Raw genomic sequence first — 20,632 nt, forward strand, 5'->3', positions numbered from 1 at the left:
TGATCGCCATTTTTTGTCTTTTTTTTTTGTCGAAGAACAGGAGAAGATCTCGGGAATCAGGAGGGATATGATACTTTTTGTCTTCATTTATTTTATTTCCTTTATTTTTGAATTCTCAAGATTAGAAAGTAGGAAATCTTTTTCTTTTTTGCTTCTATTTCCTTTCTATAGCCTAGCTGCCCTAGATTCTATTTATGTGTAATATTCTCTATAACAATAATTAGACAGTAAAAAATAGAAGAAACTACTTTATTTTTTGAAATCAACATGGTATCAGAGTGGAGGTTTTGAATCCATCTCCTACTACGGTGAAAACGGCAATGATTGGAGCTCGTAGGGATGCCGATTCAGGTGTCGTGCCGGAGAGAAATTCAATAGGTCTCTCTAGACGATCGAGCATTAGTAGAGAGCAATTCTCCTAGAACTCCAATCTACTATTAAGAACGGACCGATCTCTGTGGTTTGAGTGCATTGCAATCTCGTGTTTGGATTTCTCGAATTGGTTTTGATTCGCATTTGATCTGATTCACGAGGTCGGTCGAGCAATTTATAAAACTTGTTCATCCGTTTGACTCATCCATAATGAACCCATTCTTCTCGTTCATTATGTTTGGATAATTCATTCATCCATTCTAATAAGACGCATTTAAAGTTAGGTCTATGTTGTCAATTCAACAAGTTGAAAAACTTGTTGGATAAGTCCTAGAGACATAGCACATAGACCGATTAGGCTCGTTATTGGCTAAGTTGATAAACAGCGACTGACTTGTGTGGTTTAGATGTATCACAATCTCGTGTTAGGATCACTCAGATTGATTTCGATTCACATCTGATGTGATTCACGAAGTTAATCGAGTCGCTTATAAAACATGATCGTCGTAAAGATTTGAAAAACAGAACAATATAAGATAAGGGACTCCTTTGAATAGAATATTTGACCTTTCTGCATCCTTCTTTCTTCTCTGTCTTTGACTCTGACAAATCCACCTCACCTCTTTAATGTCACCCATCAGCTTCCACAATTCCAAGATGCCAGTCCCAATGGTGGTTGAATGAGTGGCCCTTTCCAATTAAAAATCCATTTATCACCATAGGAAATTCTTAGGTCCCAAATAGCAAATTGACCTTATTGCTTACGAACATTTGAAGAAAAATTATTGACAGTACGATTGTCAAAAATTTACCACACATTGAGAATAATTACCAATTATTAGGGGCCTTAAGCTTGCAAACCGAAAAAGATGTTACAATCATTAATATAAGTTACTGAGATTGGGAAAGCGAATATATAGTTCATGCTTTTTAGTAGGAAGCCACTAATTATAGGATATTCAACCATATGACAATTTGAGGTATTTAGCTTGTCGATTATGGTGCCTTATTGGGAAAATTGCAGTTATCCAGGAAAAATCCGTATCATCACTCACGAAAATTTGAGATATATTATCATGTTAGAGCCTTACACGTCGATTACTAAATGGTTAGCCTTGTCACGTTATTGACTCTATTGTCAAAAATTACCGTTTCCAAAACGATAAATTGCCGGTTACATGCGCAAACGAGTGACAACTGCTTACAAATTACGATCTATAAAGTCCAATCAAAATATGTCGTTTCGACTAACCTCCACATGATTTCGGCTAAATTATGATAAATTGAAAAAAAAAAGAAATAGGGATAAAATTTAGACCGGTTCCCTTGTTCCCACGGGACTCTAGAAGCACCCACAATTGAAATCAATTTCAGTCTACAACCATGTGATCGTAGACTTTGTGCTAGAGCACAAGAAGCGCTATGGTAAAGTCAACAAGGGTTTTGACCCATCATTCTTGTGAAGAAAATTCTCCAATTTTTAATGTTTCTGCTTTTAATAAAAAATTCATTTTTATTGTGGGAATTAGTGGAATCCCAAACGTTTAGTGCATGCTAACTACAGTGCGACACCTTTCTCGCATTTTAACATTCTTTTATCATACATGTTCATAATTGCTGCAACCAAAAAAAAAAAAAAAAAACGGCCCTATAAAATATTGACACGTGGCGGACGGCTCATATTCAAGTGGGAGCTCGACGTGGCAAAAATGGTTGCATGAAGTGGACGTAAGTATTTAACCTAAAATTAAATAGACGCGTGTTTTCTTCTCTAGACAGCAGCAGATCAAAGTTGAATAAAACCGAACTTGACCCCCAGAGAAACGTGGGGTGTAAGAGACGCAAGCCGTGACCAAACATTTGTGGAAGAGAGTACTAAAAGTTAGATGCCAGCCGTGACCAAACATTTGGAAAGTAATTTGCACAATGAATAGTGGTTGTTGAAAAAGAGGATGACAAAGCTCAAGGCAAAGTATGCGAATGATTTCGTCAACAAAGGCGGACTTCATCGTAATTTTCCTGAAAATGATCAATGGACCTGATTGCATAATCAAGCGAGTCGATTGATCTATCGAACCTTGTGCATAAAGTTATAGGACTTCTAACGAAATTAATTAGTTGGAGCATTGTGTCCTTACAATTCAAGATGGAAGTGTAATCAAGGGGAGTTTGGGAGAAAGTCTCACAAAATATCGTCTAAATGTGGTAATGTGGAATGCTAATCTAAATAAGGCGAACTGAGTCGATCGCCATTGACTAATAACACAATCGATCCATGCGAATACCATATTAGGGGTGATTGGTTCTTATTTTGGTCCAGTCCCACCCAGCAACCGAGAACTGGACTTGATGGTCCGATCCGATTTCCGAGCGGTTCAATGGAACCGAGTGAATTAGTAAAGGTGAGCAACATAGATTTCGATTTTAATGTGTTAACTAAAATTAGGTTACATTTAATAAATAAAAAATAATCAGCATATTATTGGGTTTACATTTAAGAAATAAAAAAAGATAAAAAGTAGTCGGCCTGGTCCGGGCAGTCCGGCTCCTAGGTTGCCCTTTGAACCAGGAACCGGATGGTTCCCTGTTCGGTCTATCCATCTTGCTCGCTCCTGTATCCTGTGATTTGGAGGTTGGTGATGTCCGGACTATTGACTCAATCCTAAGGAGTGTCTGGTTTGGGACTCTGGCGTGGCCATTCTGAATTGTTCAATTTCCATTTGAGGGTTCCCACGCGAGAAAGGGAAGTTTGAGAGAAGATCAAGGTGTAGGCATGGACTTGTTCATACGTAGGGAAAGAGTTAGGAGTTGGACTTCGACAATTGAGGTCGGGCCAACAACTCTGAAATCCATGAAGACTCTGGCATTCTTGATGTTTCTGTATCACTGAACGTCTGGTTTTCGGCAAATTTTTTTTTTTTTTTTTATGAGCGAGAGAGTGAGAGAGAGAGAGAGGAGGTGATATGGCGGGTTCCGTCGCAGCAATGGCAGCCGAAATGGCAGGTGGCTAGGAGACCTCGACGGCAGGATTTGGCAATTGTGACGATGGGGTTCGCTGGTGCCTCAGCGAGAGGTACCGTAGCGGCTTTGAAGGGATAGGGGTACTATTATTAGAATGAGGGGGTAGTGTCGAAAATAGTCGATGCATGTCTGGCCAATGTTAAATGTGATCCTTACGCTCTTTGAATGGAACTAAATTGACCAAATTGTGTGTGTGTGAGAGAGGGAGAGCAAATTGATTAGTCCGGCCAAATTGGCTCCATCCAAAGAGTATTACGGGTTAAATCAAACAAAATTAAAAATCAAGAACCAAATCGGACACCGACCAAGAATACGAGAGTTTAATTGTTATACCCACCCTTGAAATTGGTGGCGTAAATTTGTAGTTACGAAAATAGAGGGTGCTTAGTTGATAAAAGATGTGACTAAGGCAAGCCTGTCCTGACCTGATTCACGTGGATTGACCCGTTGCTGCTTAGTTTTAGACCTCACGGGAGAGAACCGACCAGAGACTTGGCCTTCCTGGAAGTGTCCTCTGAGTCAACTTCTTGAAGATTCAATATTAACGGTCTTTGAACATTGGCTTAATGTGAAATATGGTTCTTGAACTTTTAACTTGTTCACCGCAATCCTGAACTTTAGCTCAATATGCAATGTTTCATCTCTCAAATTTTAATTTGTTCAAACTGTGGTCTTTCAATTTCTAGTATATGTTCAAACTAATCCTCCGATAAGAGAACCCGCCGCTCTGTAATTGGTGATCAGAATATCAGTATTTCTCGCGTCTCCTAGCTAGTTCTCGGTGGTCTGTGACTTTGTCCTTTATAGCTAGGAGAAGAGCACATGCATATTCATGCCTAATAACAGGAAGGGCATGATGAGCGTGTCCACAGCGAACCGAACGTGATACAGGCATGGTCCGGTGTCCACTGAGGATGACATTGCTCTCGACATATCGTTCATGGTTTGATAGTGCTCGGGTGTATGGAATACCGATCATGCTCCTATAATGTCTGCTAAAATAGTGGTCATGGACGACAGCCTAAGTATTCAGCCTCGGGCAAGAGCAGCTTGGCCTACTGAAAGGCGACCACGCCCGTGTCAAAAACACGTGCAGGGAATCGACTGTTGAATGTTTACAAGCATAACGAACTTCGATTCTACCAGAAATTTTTTCGACATGTCCATGGTGTTCTGATGCAGTCGCAGAGCGACATTAAACGAGTATAACCCGATGCATCAACCTGGTGCTTCTTCCAAGGTCGAAGCATGTGGAACTTTCACTAATCATTGGAAATGCCTAGCCTGGGGATCAGATCAGTACGTATGAGCATGCAACACATAGGATATTACGCTAAGAAAGTGCAATAAGTTTTTTGCTTTTATAAGACTTGTACTGTGTGATTGTAACATCATTTGGTATGAAACAATCGAGTATTCCAACTATTAAGGGCGTGCATGAAAACACTTCCGGGGTAGAATTTCAGCTCCAAAACTCCAAAATAGCTTCTATAGCAGAAATCCATTTGGTAACGCAACTTCTGAAGTAAAAAATCGTTTGGTTATGTAACTTTATTTTTCAATTTCTCGAGCATTTTTTTGCTACTGAAGTAGCTTTTGACCCACTTGAAGGAGAAAAAAAAATTTACTTATCTCTAGAAGCATAAAATCAAATTTTACGAGAAAGCAAAAGTAGAAAAATCAGATTTTGTTTAGAAGCAGAAGTAGAAAAATCTACTTACGGCTAGAAGTCGATTCCTAGAGCATAAGTGTTGTCATGCGCGCCCTCAGATTTTGTTTTTATAACTGCTATAATCAACACATTGTGATGAAAATGATGTTGCCAACACAGTATATGCTCAGAGTATGGGCTGCGGGCGGCTGTTAATTCCCGCTTTCCTGGCTACAAAATGTCTTTCTCACCAATCCTCTTTAGCAGGTGGAGGAACCGGACCAACGTTAAACTTCCGTTTTTGGTTGCTTCCATGATCAGGTACATTGCTTCTAGTGAACTTTGAACGTCTCTCGGTTAGTGATGCGTCGCTGTCTCACGATGGAAAAACTCAGCAGAAGCAAGAGACTACACATGCTTGGCAATCTATGTACCTTCCAATAATGTCATGGTAATCTCATTCGAGTTACAATTTCGTCGCGTCATTTCAACGTCTGCATTTTCAGAGCTCCCCTCAACGTAGAAACCGGGCTGCTTGGGCTGTGGCAGCAAAGCGCTCTCACTGTCCAACATCAGAAGCACAGATGACATATTCAGTATATTGTCAGGACGCCATTGCACGCATAATACCCCCGATTTGAATGCATTTAACAACTTCCGACAGATCGAAAGAATCCGGAAGTTGTGGATCTATGAAGTCGCTCACTTTCCCCTCAAGCCACAACTTCCAGGCCTGACAAAAAAGAAGTGAATTTTTTTAGGCCCTATTCAACAGAAGTATTGCTATATACTGAGAATTTTGACTTCTTAGGGCGATGTTGCCCATGTCCGACAAGATTAAAGCAGTGGTCCGGATGATTGTACTCTCCATTCTTCTTTCCGCATATTATCTCCAGCAATAGTACTCCAAAGCTAAAAACATCTGATTTTGTCGAGAAAAGCCTGTCTATTGCGTATTCTGGTGCCATGTAACCACTGCAGGAAAAACAATATGCATGACCAGAATAGGAATTTGAATATGAATGTGTATATTCCCATGAGAATCCTACTCACTAGTCACTACTTACTAAGTGCTGACTATCCTCTGTCTTCGCTAGTGCCGGATCTCAGGCTCTAGCTACACCAAAATCCGATATTTTAGGGGTCATCTCACTGTCAAGCAACACATTGCTTGCTTTGAGATCCCTATGTATGATTCTCAATCTCTAATCCTGATGGAGATAAAGGAGTCGTCTCACCATTCCTATGATAATGTCGAATCGCCTTCTCCATACTAGAGAATTTTCCCTTGTTTTACGTGATTCAATCCTTTTTCTAATCAGTAATTTGGATGGAAATTGCGCATTGAATCAGATTCGACTAGGAGAAGGTATCGATCAAAGCAAACCAAATTTAGAAGTGTCTAGGCTTCCATTAAGCATGTATTCATGGATTAGCATCCTCTCTTCTTCAATGCAACACCCCAGAAGCTTAACAAGATTTTGGTGCTGAAGCTTCGTGATTAACAAGACCTCATTCTGGGAAAAGTATACTAGAAGTGCCATAACTTTTGTACGGCGTTCACTTGAGTGCCATAACTTTCAGAACGTTCACTTAAGTGCCATAACTTTTAAAAATCGTTCACTTGAGTACCATGTTGACATGGCAGTCGGAAAAGCTAACGTGGCAGCTAGAAAAGTTACTGTAGAATGTTGGAAAAGTTACTGTAAACGCCGGAAAGCTGACGTGGCACGCTGGAAAAGTTACTGTAGTACTCAAGTGAACGATTTTGCTCCGACGTAACACTCAAGTGAACGATTTTTGAAAGTTATGGCACTTAAGTGAATGTTTTGAAAGTTATGACACTCAAGTGAACGCCGTACACAAGTTATAACACTTCTAGTGTACTTTTCCCCCTCATTCTTGAATCCATTAAGACCTTGCTAGGAGTCCTCCGACAATCTCTTGACTGCTATTTCTTGTCCATTTGATAGCTGACCCTGGCAAGTGAATTGCATAGTTTTTCCCGAGTGACGCGGGACAAGACCAATGAAATTGCATGAATGAACAGCACCGTTCTTTTGTACAACAAATGCAATTGTAGACCAAACTCTACCTTGTATACGGGGCCAAAACCTCGTTCTCCTAACTTATTTGAATCACAAAAGTTGTTAGTCGCCCTTAAGATGGTGACCATATGAAAGATCAGAAGCGGTAAGCTATTGTCATCTTTAGCTTGAAGGTTGAATCTTATCCCTGTTGATCATTGAACTTTCATCAGAACATACATTCTCTCGTTCCCTAGAATAAATGGCTAAGTTATATGTTGCATGAATCGACTGAGACATAGGTGTAAGCAATGGGGCCTAACTCGTAGAACTTTTCTTGTATCAAGAGATCTAAAATTCATTTGACATGATGAGAACATGTAAGTTTCTTTACTGTAAGCTATCGGCTTTCATTATTGATTGTCGACCCTCATGTAAAGAAGACTGATGGTAGTAAATGGAGTGATGCTATTACTTGATGCCCAAGTACGAAAAAAACGAGAACCAAGAATTGTAATTGACGTTCTGAAAGCAAGTTGTAGTCAGAGCCACAATTCCAATAGAGCAAGAGCTCAACTCAACCGATGGAAATGGAGTACCTTGAGCATTTTTTTTTCCTCTTCCGGAAAATGCAGAAGAACAGCACCACCGAAAGAATGACAAATGCAGCGGAAATTGCCACCGCCACCCATTCTTTCCACTTGGAATTCGCCGAGTCTGAGAACATTGAGAGAGGCTCAAGGTCATCAAGTTGAATGATGAATAGGATTATCGCTTTTCCAGGAAGAGGAAGAATAGAACAGAGTTATAACTACTACCCAGGTCTGAGGCTGAAACACGAATAAAAAGATCTTGGTTTGCGTATTCGATAGACTTTCTGACATCATTGAGATCCCCAAACCATAGGAGACAGCCTTTTGCACTTCCCGTGGCGTCTATGTTCGCGTAGGCCCTGCAAGAGCAGTTCTTGAAGCACTCTAATTCAAATTCCTTCAGGCTCATGCTAGCGTTCATCGTGAACTGCAACAAATCAGGCATTTTCACACCGTGGAGCCTTGTAAACCCTTCTCCTTTAGAGCAATTAAATGGGTGCTTACTGACACACCTGCTAGACCACACAAGCACATCCCACTCTGCCTGGGACTTCAGTCGATAACCGGTCATGCAGCTGCACAATTGAAAATAGCCGACCTGCACATGGTATTAGGCCTGCAATTCCCGTAGACATCGCAGGCGTCATGTGGCAATGTATAGATCAGGGTTCACTCCTGCGCTTTCTTGTTCCACATGTACTGTTGGTGGATCCATGAAGCGTTTAATACGGACCTCGTGATGGTGGATTCATTGAAAGCATTGAACATGTAGTAGACCTCCTGAGAGTTGTTGATGAACTTGGGGATGAATATCAAATTAGAGGTCATCGGAACCCCGCTGAACCATTTTCCATTCCAGGGCCCACTTCGGAAATACTTGGCATGTCCCTTATGTATGACTAGCCGGGGAATTATTCCTCCAAGATTGACACCATAGGTGAAGCCTCCAGTTGAGGGATCCTCTGTGCTCTTCCAGGATGTCATGTGCCGGTCCAACCCCGTTCTCAGGTTCCAACCAAGCTTCATGCTGCCAACAACGTGTCAGAGGGATGATCGAAACTCTGCCAGAGATAGTTTCCTGAGACATTTTCACTGTCATCTTTCAAAACTTTCCAGAATCCAGGAGCTGAGCAACTATGCTTTGCGAAGAAGTATTCATGTTATTTGACGACCACAAGACTCTTTCTGCTCGGTCGATGAGGACTAGTTTCCCTTCATTACCTATCCTCAGAACCCCTGACGTATCATTCGCAGGATTATCTCGATTTGCCACCCAAACAATGGTCTTATCTGGGATCTTGTGGTAGCATATTGCGAGGAATCTGTTGCTGGAGTTTCCAGGCTGAAGAAACCTAGCTGAAACTTTTCTCCTGCCAACACCAGAGTGTCACCATCACGAATTGGCTCAGATGAGCTTAACACATCGACTGATTTGCATACTTCTGCCAGTGAAAACAATGAAATCGAAATGCAATAGAGTAAAGAAAAACACAGAATATCCATCTACTGGAGAAATCTTGTAATGGACTGTCCATTGTAGTCTTGCATGCTTGCATATAAACTTACCAGGAGGAGTACAAAAAATCAAGTTGACAAAAAATCCAGCGTCCGTTGGATTGATAGAGAGGTAAAGAAGTTCATCATGATGTGTTGGTTCCATGATCCAATACTTGATGAAGATTTGCTAGTAGCCGCATACCAAATACCTAACAGTCTTTGTGGATTGTCTGTTTCTGTGTCACTTTTCACAAGTGAAGGACCCGTCATATGGAATACATAGCGTGCAAACAATAAAATCCCTGGCTAATGGGGAAGGGGGAAGACAGTCCAAGACATTTTGTGTAATTGAACTTTTCAACTTTTGCGAATGTGCATGAAACTAGTGATTTCGTTTCCATAAGAGACCTTTATAAGCCAAGTACTGTTAGGTTAACTTCCTCATTATAGGAAAGTGTAAAAGCCTGCCTATTTCTTCAAGTCAATCATGAAAACCAAGTCCATCACGTCAATCATCAAGAACAAATACAATTCTTCCTCCCTCATTAATGTTCTTCTGTCGTGCAATCTTCATCTCAAATGCTCTCTAACAGAACATGATTATTTTAAGGATGTCTAGTCATTCTCAGAATGGATATTTCTTTTATCAGTTAGACATGGACTCTTTTTCACTTAAACATCGGTAGATCATCGAGTTCATCCCATCTGTCCTCAGGCTTTGCCTATACCAAGGCTAGTAGAAAATGTACTAGTCTTGATACATTGGCCAGGTGAAGGCTGGGCTCTGTACCCTGCTTGTTCTGATGTTGTAGGGGTAAACAATGCTTGGTATGGAATGCTTCAAGATGATCTGACTTTTCTATTGCATCTTCTTGGGAGTTTTGCCTTAATTGAGGTCAACTAAGGTAGATACACTCATGATAGTTTGGCTTTTGAAGATGATTTGTTCTTGCGGTAGAGTCCTGAACTTCTGATATTCTTACAAACAAAGACACTGAAAGACATAAAATTGCATACTGACTTTGTTTCAACGATAAGATTCATGAAATAACAAATGGGACACTGTACATTTGACATACAAGAAAATGAAAGCACTCGACATTAACATGAAGCTCTGTCCTTGCACATCCTACAACCTGAAATTGTCTTCAAGTTAACACAAAACATTCAACAGAGCGATGAATCTGCAAATTTAATCACCTTCCTTTAATGAAAGAGTTGGAGATTATGTCTTCGAACCGACTACTTAGTCAGTGATTTACTCTGTTCAGTATGTCACTTGCAGAACAAGTTTACCTTCTGTATAAAGTACTTTTGGTGCAAAATTTGCAACCAGATGGATACACATACAGACCTTCCAATTCATTTTTAGCAAAAAGCTCATGAGACGCATTCAATCTTTCTGCAGCCAAAAAAAAAAAAAGGGAAACTATATGTGGGCCACCCATGTATTGACACCAGATGCATAACTGTAATATTAAGCTGAATTGAGATAGGCCATCAATCTTATTAAGCTAGAGAAAGAAAAAACATGATCATGTAATAAGAGTCAGTGGAAGTTGCATGCTATTCTTAACTATACAAAATTAAGGTGTACTAGTATTGAAGTTCATCCACATGTGTACCTAGTACAAACTTATTTTTTAACCCTGTATTTCCCACAAAGAAGAGTGCCCAATCAGTACTTGGAACTGCGCTTATCTTCCTTGAAGCACGGAGTTAGTGACGATGTTTTTGGACCAACTACTTTGGTGGGGCGACAGAATTCCAGGAGCAAATGAATTTTGGAAGATAAATGCCGGTTCCTTCAGTTGTGGAAGGTTCGATTCACCACTCAGCATCAGAACTACAGTCAACATGTTTGGTCTATCCACAGCAAAGTTTTGGACACACAGAAGACCGATTTGGATGCATTTCATTACTTCAGATGGAGAAGAAGAGGTGGAAATCGTTGTGTCCATCAAATCCAATCCTCTTCCCTCCAGCCACAATTTCCATGCCTCCAATAATTCACCTCTTTGTTGGCATGTGATAGATAGAGAACAAACTTGGGGCGTCAATGGTGAAAGATTCAAATAATAAGAGAACTTGTACATAGTCTGAAGCAGATTCTGAAAATGTTCTACCCAGCCTTCAGGAATCATAGCTCAGTAGGCTCATATTTTAAGGCGATCTTGTCTTGATCGAAACAGATTGTGTAAATTCTGGGTTTACAATTAGTGAAATTTAACAGGAATGTCATGGTAGACTTTGCACAAGCTGGTGATTTTACTAGAATGTAAATTAAAATAGTTAAACTACAGCTGTAGACGTCAGATTTCTCGGAAAATATCCCGGCCATTGCGCATTCTAGAGCCATATAGCTGCTGCAGTCAATGAAGCCAATTAGTAAATTTCACCAGAAAAGAAAAACTTGTAAGTTCTTGCATACAACGAGGAAGATTGGAAGCAAATGAATAGCTTTTCCTATGTCTAGTAATCGAAGTCCATACAGTGTTCCCACTACCCTATCAGAAACAACCTTGGGAGGCCAAAATCAGAAATCTTCGGCTTAAACTTTTTGTCGAGGAGAATGTTGCTGGCTTTCAAGTCTCGAAGGATGACCCGAAGGCAAGAATCTCTGTGGAGATAGAGAAGCCCTCTAGCTACCACCCCAATGATACAGAACTGCTTAGACCAGTCAAGTTCAGCTTTCCTTTTCATATCTATGACAACAGGCACCAAAAAAGAAAAAACTCTTTATAAGTGATGATATTTTCTGTAAAATATTCCACTGAAGAACCTTTTTTGGACTGAGGATATTTTGATTTCACAATTCTAGCCTGTTTTATGGGGAAAAGTACACTAGAAGTGCCATAACTTTTGTACGGCGTTCACTTGAGTACCATAACTTTCAAAACGTTTACTTAAGTGTCATAACTTTCAAAAATCGTTCACTTAAGTGCCATGTTGATGTGGACGCCGGAAAAACTGTCGTGGACAGCCGGAAGCTGACGTGGCTCGCCGGAAAGATGATGTGGCTCGCCGGAAAGGTGACGTAGCATGCCGGAAAAGTTACTGTAGCACTTAAGTGAACGATTTTGCTTTGACATAGCACTCAAGTGAACGATTTTTGAAAGGTATGGCACTTAAGTGAACATTTTGAAAGTTATGGCACTCAAGTGAATGCCGTGCACAAATTATGACACTTCTAGTGTACTTTCCCCTGCTTTATGATAAGAGAGAAACCATTTTCTTGGAAAGTAGGAACTGACCAAAAATAAATGTATCCAAGCTTTTGTTAGGCAAGTATACATATACCAGAATTTTCTCTTCTAGTTCAATGCAGCACCCAATGAGCCGAATGAGATTTCGATGGCGGAGCTTTGATATAAGAACAATCTCATTCTTGAACTCCTCGATCCCTTGGCCTGAACTACTGAAAAGCCTTTTGACAGCAACCTCCTTACCATCTTTTAGCTTGCCCTTTATTATCCAAAGTCTCCGAACTACTATTCCATCCATCACTCAAGTAAATCTTTATTATAGAGACGTTTAATATTTAGCTGACCTTATAGACTGGACCAAAACCTCCTTGCCCCAATTTATTTGCCATGCTGAAATTGTCTGTAGCTGCAACAATGTTATTGAAATCGAAAACTGCATTTTGGATCCATCTTCTCGCTTTGGTTTCTCTCATATGTTACTTGTCTTGATTTAGTCAACTTTGAACAATGGCCAAGAGAAGAATGACAATGTCTACTGGCTTCACATCCAAAAACAGCTCTCTTTTTAAAACCCAACATTTGACTCACAATGAACCTGCTATGGCATAATCGAAACTGAGTTGTCAAATGCCATTGTCATCATGATCTCTTCACATATAGTCAATGCATTTGAACTGGGACAGGCATCATCAGCTTCCTAAATAAAACTAATTTGTTCAATAATATAACCTTTGAAGCTGTCTCCAAAAGGACTTATGAACTCACACCTTTGGAAACACGCTTTCGTTTGCAGAAATCTTTTCTTCCTTTCAAATCTGCAGACGAAAAGGAAAGCGAAGAACTGGGAGCCTTTTACATTCTCAAGGAACTGGCGCCTGAATGCACTAGGCTTTTCGTTTTTTTTTGGTGGTCATTAACGCACTAGGATTACTATGCTAGTTATGATTGGTCTCTACTCTTCCTTGGTCATCTTCTTCCTTCTTCAGGCACATCAGAGCACTGCAGTTTTTAACATCACTGCAACCGAACCACTCTTCCAGAACCAGACTATTGTCTCCTCCGGTCAAATCTTCGAGCTCGGCTTCTTCACCCCTAATGGATCAGCAAATCAATATGTGGGCACATGGTACAAGAGCATGACTCCATCCAAGATTGTCTGCGTTGCCAATAGGGATACACCACTTGCCCACTCAGATCAATCTGCAAAATTAAAAATAGGCAGCGACGGGAATCTGAAGCTCGTGGATGAGCGACAGAACATAGTATGGTCCACCAATGTTTCTGTCCACTCAAATAATACCACAGAAATGCTTTCAGATGGTGGAAACTTTGTTCTACAAGACAGGAATTCTGTTGAAATATGGGCAAGTTTTGATGATCCAACTGATACTCTTCTACCAAACATGGAGATAGGACTAAACAACAGAACCGGAGAGAGACCGTACTTAGTTTCCTGGAAAAATGACAACTATCCATCTTCTGGATATTTTGTCACTGGGATTACGTGGGAGACACCACCGCAACTTTTCACCTGGAATGGCTCGAGCCCTTATTGGAGAAGTGGACCATGGGATAAATCGACTTTCATCGGCATACCAGAAATGGACTCCTCATATTTTAGCGGGTACGTTCTCCAGCAAGATCCTCAGCAGGGAACCGCTTATTTCTCTGGTGATACTACTAACAACTCTTTGCTTGGTTATGGCTTCATTTCACCTGGAGGCGTTCTAGCCTTAATAACGTGGGATTATGGATCCAAGAGTTGGTTGACAAATTGGGTGGCACCAAGCAACAGTTGCGAAGTTTATGGAACTTGCGGTCCTTTTGGCATCTGCAACTCACTAAACTCTCCTATCTGCCGTTGTGTAAAGGGGTTTATGCCGAGATCCAAAGAAGAATGGAACAGTAGGAATTGGACCAGAGGGTGCATCAGAGAAACTGAATTGAATTGTCAGAAGAACACAAGCAGGTCGGCTTCGATGCAGGTGAAGAAAGATGTCTTTGTGCAAATGAACCGGATGAAAGTGCCTGATTCTGCAGAATACTTATCGGACATTGGAGATGAAGGAGGATGCCAAAGCCGGTGCCTGAATAATTGTTCTTGCTTGGCTTATTCTTATGTCGGCACGATGGGGTGCTTGGTCTGGGCTAAAGATCTGATGGATATGCAGGAGTTTTCAACAGCTGGGCAGGATGTATATGTTCGGGTCGCACATGACAATACAGGTATAAGAGGTTTCATTACAACGAGTATCATTTGAACAGTATCACGTATCTTTCAATTCTTTTCTCATGTCAGGCATGTCGATACAAACAAAACTTATCATCAGCATAAGTACCATGGTTGGCATCGTGTCCATAGGAGCTGCTATTTTCAGTCTCTGCAAGTGGAGAGCTAGCAAAAGAGGTACCAATAATTCTAATCTTTTGATTAACTTCACATTAAACGTACTCTAGAAACGTTACCAGAATCCCTATGGCTCTTGACTCACCGTATGTCAAAGATAAAGCAGGTGAAATGTCACTTGGAAATGCATGGAAAGATCAGCTGAAGCAAGAAGATGCATCGGAATTGACCATGTTCAGTTTTAGTAACTTACTTCATGTGACAAACAACTTTGATGCAACAAACAAACTTGGCCAAGGAGGGTTTGGCCCCGTTTATAAGGTAAAAGCCTTCTCTAAAATGTTTGTTTAGTAAAATTTTATGACATTATCCCAGGGCTGATACTTTTACGAGTTGGGAAACAGGGAAAGCTGAAAGATGGAAAGGAGATAGCTGTCAAAAGACTTTCCAGTAGCTCAGGCCAAGGCATGGAGGAGTTTAAGAATGAGATCATTCTAATATCAAAGCTTCAGCATCGAAATCTCGTCAGACTCATGGGTTGCTGCATCGAAAAAGAAGAAAACATTTTAGTATATGAGTACTTGTCAAACAAAAGCTTAGATACCTTTCTTTTTGGTTGGTCACTCTCCCTCTCTTCAAGTCATGCTTGTGCTGATAAGAATAACATATATCATAGTAGTAACTCAAGTTACTAATTCTTTTCGCTTTCTTCCTTGCTTAGATTCAGGAAGGAAAGCAGAACTCAACTGGGACATACGATTCCGGATCTTTCGAGGGATCGCAAGTGGGCTTCAGTACCTCCATCGAGAGTCTAACCTTCAAGTTGTCCATCGAGATTTAAAGGCAAGCAATATTCTCTTGGATGAGAAAATGAACCCAAAAATTTCAGACTTTGGGCTGGCGCGGATCTTCGAAGGCACCCAAGTTTTGCTAAATACTCACAAAGTTGTTGGCACACTGTAAGTTTTGAATCCTTGCCGCTGAAAAATCAGTTCAATAAGGAAACTATATCACTTGAGTGATTAACATGATCAAAGCAATTGCAGAGGATATATGTCACCCGAATATGCCATGGGAGGGATATTTTCTGAGAAATCTGACGTCTATAGCTTCGGTGTGCTGCTACTTGAGATCGTCTCTGGCAAAAAGAACACGAGCTTGTACTACCAAGGCCATCATTTCAATCTTCTTTCCTATGTAAGTACGAGGAATACAGTTTCCAGTGATCTTCAATTAATCTTTTCGGCTATTTATGCGCCCTATGGTCTCGAATTCTTACAGGCATGGCAATTGTGGAGCGAAGGCACTGGACTAGACCTAACAGATGAGGCAATTGTTCATACTTGTTCGACATCAGAAGTGATGAGATGCATTCTGGTCGGGCTTCTCTCTGTGCAGGACCACGCCACCGACCGACCCAACATGTCATCAGCAGTTCTGATGCTGAGAGGTGAATCAAAACTTCCTCAGCCGAGACCGCCGACATTCACCTTCAAAAGTGAAATTCCAAGTCATGATATCAAGTCAGAATGGGAATGCATCTTCTCCACGAACGCCATCACGAATTCTGTGGTCGATGGAAGATGATGATCGCCATTTTTTGTCTTTTGTTTCTGTAGAAGAACGGGAGAAGATCTCGGGAATCGGGGGAAAATCTTGAGATATGATACTTTTTGTCTTCATTTATTTTATTTCCTTTATTTCTGAATTCTCAAGATTAGAAAGTAGGAAATCTTTTCCTTTTTTGCTTCTATTTCCTTTCTGTAGCCTAGCTGGCCTAGACTCTATTTATGTGTAATATTCTCTATAACAATAATTAGAGAATAAAAAATAGAAGAAACTACTTTATTTTTTGAAATCAACATGGTATCACAGTGAAGGTTTTGAATCCATCTCCTACTATGGTGAAAACGGAGATGATCGGAGCTCGTAGGGATGCCGATTCAGGTGTCGTTCCAGAGAGAAATTCAACTGGTCTCTCTAGACGATCGAGCATTAGTGGAGAGCAATTCTCCTAGAACTCCAATCTACTATTAACAGTTCAACGATTGAATGACCAAAATTATTTGAAGTGGGCTCAATCGATGAAACTAGCAATCGATGGTATAGGGAAGCTTGGCCACTTGACGGGCGAGGTGAAGGAACCAGCAAAATGCTATCCGAAATGGAAGGCTTAGAGTTCGAAGAACTCCTTAGTGATTGCCTGGCCAATCAATTTTATGGAGCCAGCAATTGGAAAACCCACCAATTTTATGGGCTCAATCGGTGAAACTAGCAATCGATGGTAGAGGGAAGCTTGGCCACTTGACAGGCGAGGTGAAGGAACCAGCAAAAAGCGATCCGAAAATTGAAGGCTTGGAGATCGGAGAACTCCTTAGTGATTGCCTGGTTGATCAATGTTACGGAGTCAACAATTGGAAAACCCACCTATTCCTTCCGAACACTAAAGATCTGTGAGAGAAACATATTTTGATTTGAAGAGCTCTTCCTAGGTCTTTGAATTGAAGACAAAGTTATGGCGATCAAGGTAAGGAGATCGTGAGGTCACTGTTTAGTACAATGAAATGGTGACCTTGTGGTAGGAATTAGATCATTGCTATGATGATACATGCGAAAGTCCAGCTAATTGCAAGAGACAAATAAAGAGAGAAGAGAATGATAGAGGATACATATTTCTATCAAGCCTCAATCGAAGCTTGGATGAGATAAGAGGCAGAATCCTTGGTTGAAAACCTCTGACATCCATTCGCGAGGTTTTTTTTGAAGTTAGAAGGGAGGAATCTCGAAGGCAAATCATGCTACGTGATTTGGAAACAAATGTGAACTATATATCCGAAAATTCTACACTTGTAGCTCGGGGACTTGATTCTGAAGAAGAGAGGAGGAAGAAACCATGTTGTGAACATTGCAAGAAACCATGGCATACCAAAGAAACCTGCCGGAAAAATCATGGGAAACCGCAGAATTGGAAAAAGGAAGCCTAGAAGAGAAGGAGCAGTAGTGATGGTCGAGCGTTCCAAGCAACAAATGAGGAAGAGCAAATCAAGTCAGATTCGGTTCCATTCACAAAGGAACACCTAGAGCACCTGTACAAATTCGTTCAACCTCCACATCCTTATTTAGATCCATCTTGTTCTTTAGCTCATAAAGGTAATCGTTTTTCTACTGTTTTCCTCATAGAAAATCCACACCAAAATATTCTATGGATTCTTGATTCGGAAGCAACCGATCATATGATAGGCTATTCAAAACTCTTTTCCACCTATAATCCGTGTGCAGGAAATTAAAAAAAAAATCACAATTGTAGATGGTTCTCTTTCAGCTATAGTTGGATAAGGATTCATCAAGCTCTCACCTGCCCTCACGCTTCACAATGTTCTTCATGTCGCAAATCTATATTGTAACTTGATGTCTGTTAGTAAAATAAACTCCGATCGAAAGTGTCAAGCTAATTTTTTCTCATCTTATTGTGAGTTTCGAGATTTAACCCTGGAGAGGATGGTTGGTAGTGTTAGAGAGAGTGAAAGACTCTATTTCTTTGAAGATGGAACAAGCTCAAGTAGACAAGTTCGGGCTAGTTGTTTCGAATCTGTTACTATTTGTAAGGATGATGATATTATGTTATGGCATTATAGGCTAGGCCATCCGAATTTTCTCTATTTGAAGTTCTTGTTCCCAAAGTTGTTTTCGAATAAAAGTTCATTTCCATTTCAGTGTGAATTTTGCAAATTAGCCAAACATCATCGAACCAATTTTCCCTCTCAAACCTACAAGCTGCCGAAAACATTCTCATTAATTCATAGTGATGTTGGGGGTCCATCTAGAATTCCTATGCCCTTAGGAAAGAACTGGTTTGTTACATTTATTGATGATCATACGAGGATGAGTTGAGCGTACTTTTAAAAGAGAAATCTAAAGTAGAGTTCATCTTCAAAAATTTTTACACCATGATACAAACACAATTTCAAGTACAAATTCAGATTTTTACGTGTAACAATGGGATAGAATATTTCAATAAGATTTTGGGACAGTTTTTCTTGGAAAAGGAAATTGTGCATCAATGTTCTTGTCCCGACACCCATCAACAAAATGGAGTGGCAGAGAGGAAGAAAAAGCATATTTTAGAAGTAACCAGAGCTCTACTCTTCACAACTAGAGTTCTCACATCTATGGGGTGAAGCTCTTCTTACATCCACATATCTTATCAATCGAATGCATTCCAGAGTGTTAAAGTTTCAAGCATCCCCGAGAGTCTTTTAGAATACTTATCCAGCCTCTAGAATTGCTGCATCCTTAACCTTAAAAATAAGTGGTTGTACCTCCCTTGTTCACATCCAAGATAAAAATCAAGGCAAACTTGATCCTAGAGCAAAAAGATGTATGTTTCTTGGTTATGCACCTAACCAAAAAGGTTATAAATGCTTTAACCTGATTTCCAAAAAAAAAAATTGTTTGTCACCATGGATGTCACCTTTTTCTGAATAAACACTTTTTTTTTAAGCTTCTCTTCAAGGGGGAAAGAAAGTGCAGATTTGTACAACACCATCACAGAGTCGTTTCGTCTTGCAAAACCTGAAAATCCTCTTCTTGAAAATTCTATTCCGGCTACTCTTATACCTAATTTTGAACCATGTTTTTCAAATAATAAAAATTCGGGTCCACCCATTTTGGCATCTCATCCTACTTGTGAGCATAACAGGTGCGAAACTACTACCAAGAATACTAAGCTCCTATCCTATGTTTAGTCTCCACGAGAAGAAACAAAACTCAAAGAAATGAGTCTTTTGCTCCCTTAAGGTGCCATGAGTCCGAACCAAGGCATGACTAGTACTCCATACAATCATCAAGCAATGTCCCAACTCAATTTGTCCAACCTAATCATAGTAAAAAAAAATGAGTCTATCGATGAACTTGACATACCTATTGCTATCCAAAAAGGAGTTAGGTCTTATACCAAATATCCTACATCTCATTACGTGTCTTACAAAAACCTCTCACCCAATTTTTATGCCTTTACCTCAACCTTGTCTTGTGTGGAGATTCCAAAAACTGTGCGGGATGCTCTACAAGTTCCTAAGTGGAAGGAAGCAATCCTTGAGGAGATGAAGGCTCTAGAAGAAAATGGAATGTGGGATATGGTGGATCTACCTAAGGGAAAGTCCATAGTCGGATGCAAGTGGGTATTCACAACCAAGCATAAAGCTAATGGGTCCCTTGAAAGGTATAAAGCTTGGTTGCCAAAGTATTCACCAAGACGTATGAACAAGGCTACAATCAACATTGCACATAATCGGTGCTACATAATAGAAATAAGTATGTTGAGATTTGTGACGCCTTGAAACCTCCACGTTTGTAAGTTAACTGGACCTAGTTAAGGTCCAACCGTGATTCCAGTTTGTTGAATAAAACTGGGTTTTAAGGATTTAAGTAACAATGGTTGGATGATTTCTGAGACGTCGGTCGGTTTAGATTAGGTTTCGTTAGTTTAGGCGTCGCATTTTAGGATTGAAATCCGCGCACCCGAGCCTAACCCCGACCGAGCCCGATCTGCGAAAAGATCAAAATTACCCTCTGTCGGTTGAGCCAAATGTCCAACCAGTCCTAAATTACCTAATGTTTGAATTATTCGCAGTTTTACTGCAAATAAAACAAAAGCTTGAATGGGTGATGGAGTACTACTTGTCCCGTCACCACCAACTCAACAACCCCCCCAACCATCATGTCACCTTTCCTCTTCCCTTTCTCCCTCTTCTTTCCCCCCTCCCTCACTAACACCCGACCCCCCCGCCCCCTCTCCTTTTTGTCTTCTTCTTCTTCTTCTTCCTTTTTGCTTGCTGTCATGCACCAACCACCACCGCAAACACTTACCTCGGTCGCCCGTCGTTCAGCCCTCCACCACCTTGCCACCAGTCCCCATG

At 40.5% G+C, this 20,632-nt stretch overlaps 1 protein-coding gene across 1 annotated transcript; it reads left to right on the forward strand.

The window, feature by feature from the left end:
• Positions 1 to 13,308: 13,308 nt before the first annotated feature.
• On the forward strand, positions 13,309 to 16,301 carry LOC125314309 (G-type lectin S-receptor-like serine/threonine-protein kinase At1g61370). The gene is made up of 7 exons (XM_048276270.1): positions 13,309 to 14,593; positions 14,667 to 14,774; positions 14,872 to 15,035; positions 15,119 to 15,329; positions 15,442 to 15,673; positions 15,761 to 15,911; positions 15,996 to 16,301. The coding sequence occupies exons 1-7, from the start codon at positions 13,309 to 13,311 to the stop codon at positions 16,299 to 16,301; spliced, it is 2,457 nt and encodes an 818-aa protein (XP_048132227.1).
• The last annotated feature ends 4,331 nt before the right edge of the window (positions 16,302 to 20,632 follow it).

Source organism: Rhodamnia argentea, chromosome 3, assembly GCF_020921035.1.
Source record: "Rhodamnia argentea isolate NSW1041297 chromosome 3, ASM2092103v1, whole genome shotgun sequence".
Classification (NCBI taxonomy): domain Eukaryota; kingdom Viridiplantae; phylum Streptophyta; class Magnoliopsida; order Myrtales; family Myrtaceae; genus Rhodamnia; species Rhodamnia argentea.

Excerpts from the sequence above, each read along its gene's own strand:
- LOC125314309 (XM_048276270.1), top strand. The coding sequence starts at position 13,309 with ATGATTGGTCTCTACTCTTCCTTGGTCATCTTCTTCCTTCTTCAGGCA. Across the intron at positions 14,594-14,666 it reads GGTCGCACATGACAATACAG|GCATGTCGATACAAACAAAA; the intron begins GTATAAGAGGTT and ends TTCTCATGTCAG. Across the intron at positions 15,036-15,118 it reads GGTTTGGCCCCGTTTATAAG|GGAAAGCTGAAAGATGGAAA; the intron begins GTAAAAGCCTTC and ends GTTGGGAAACAG.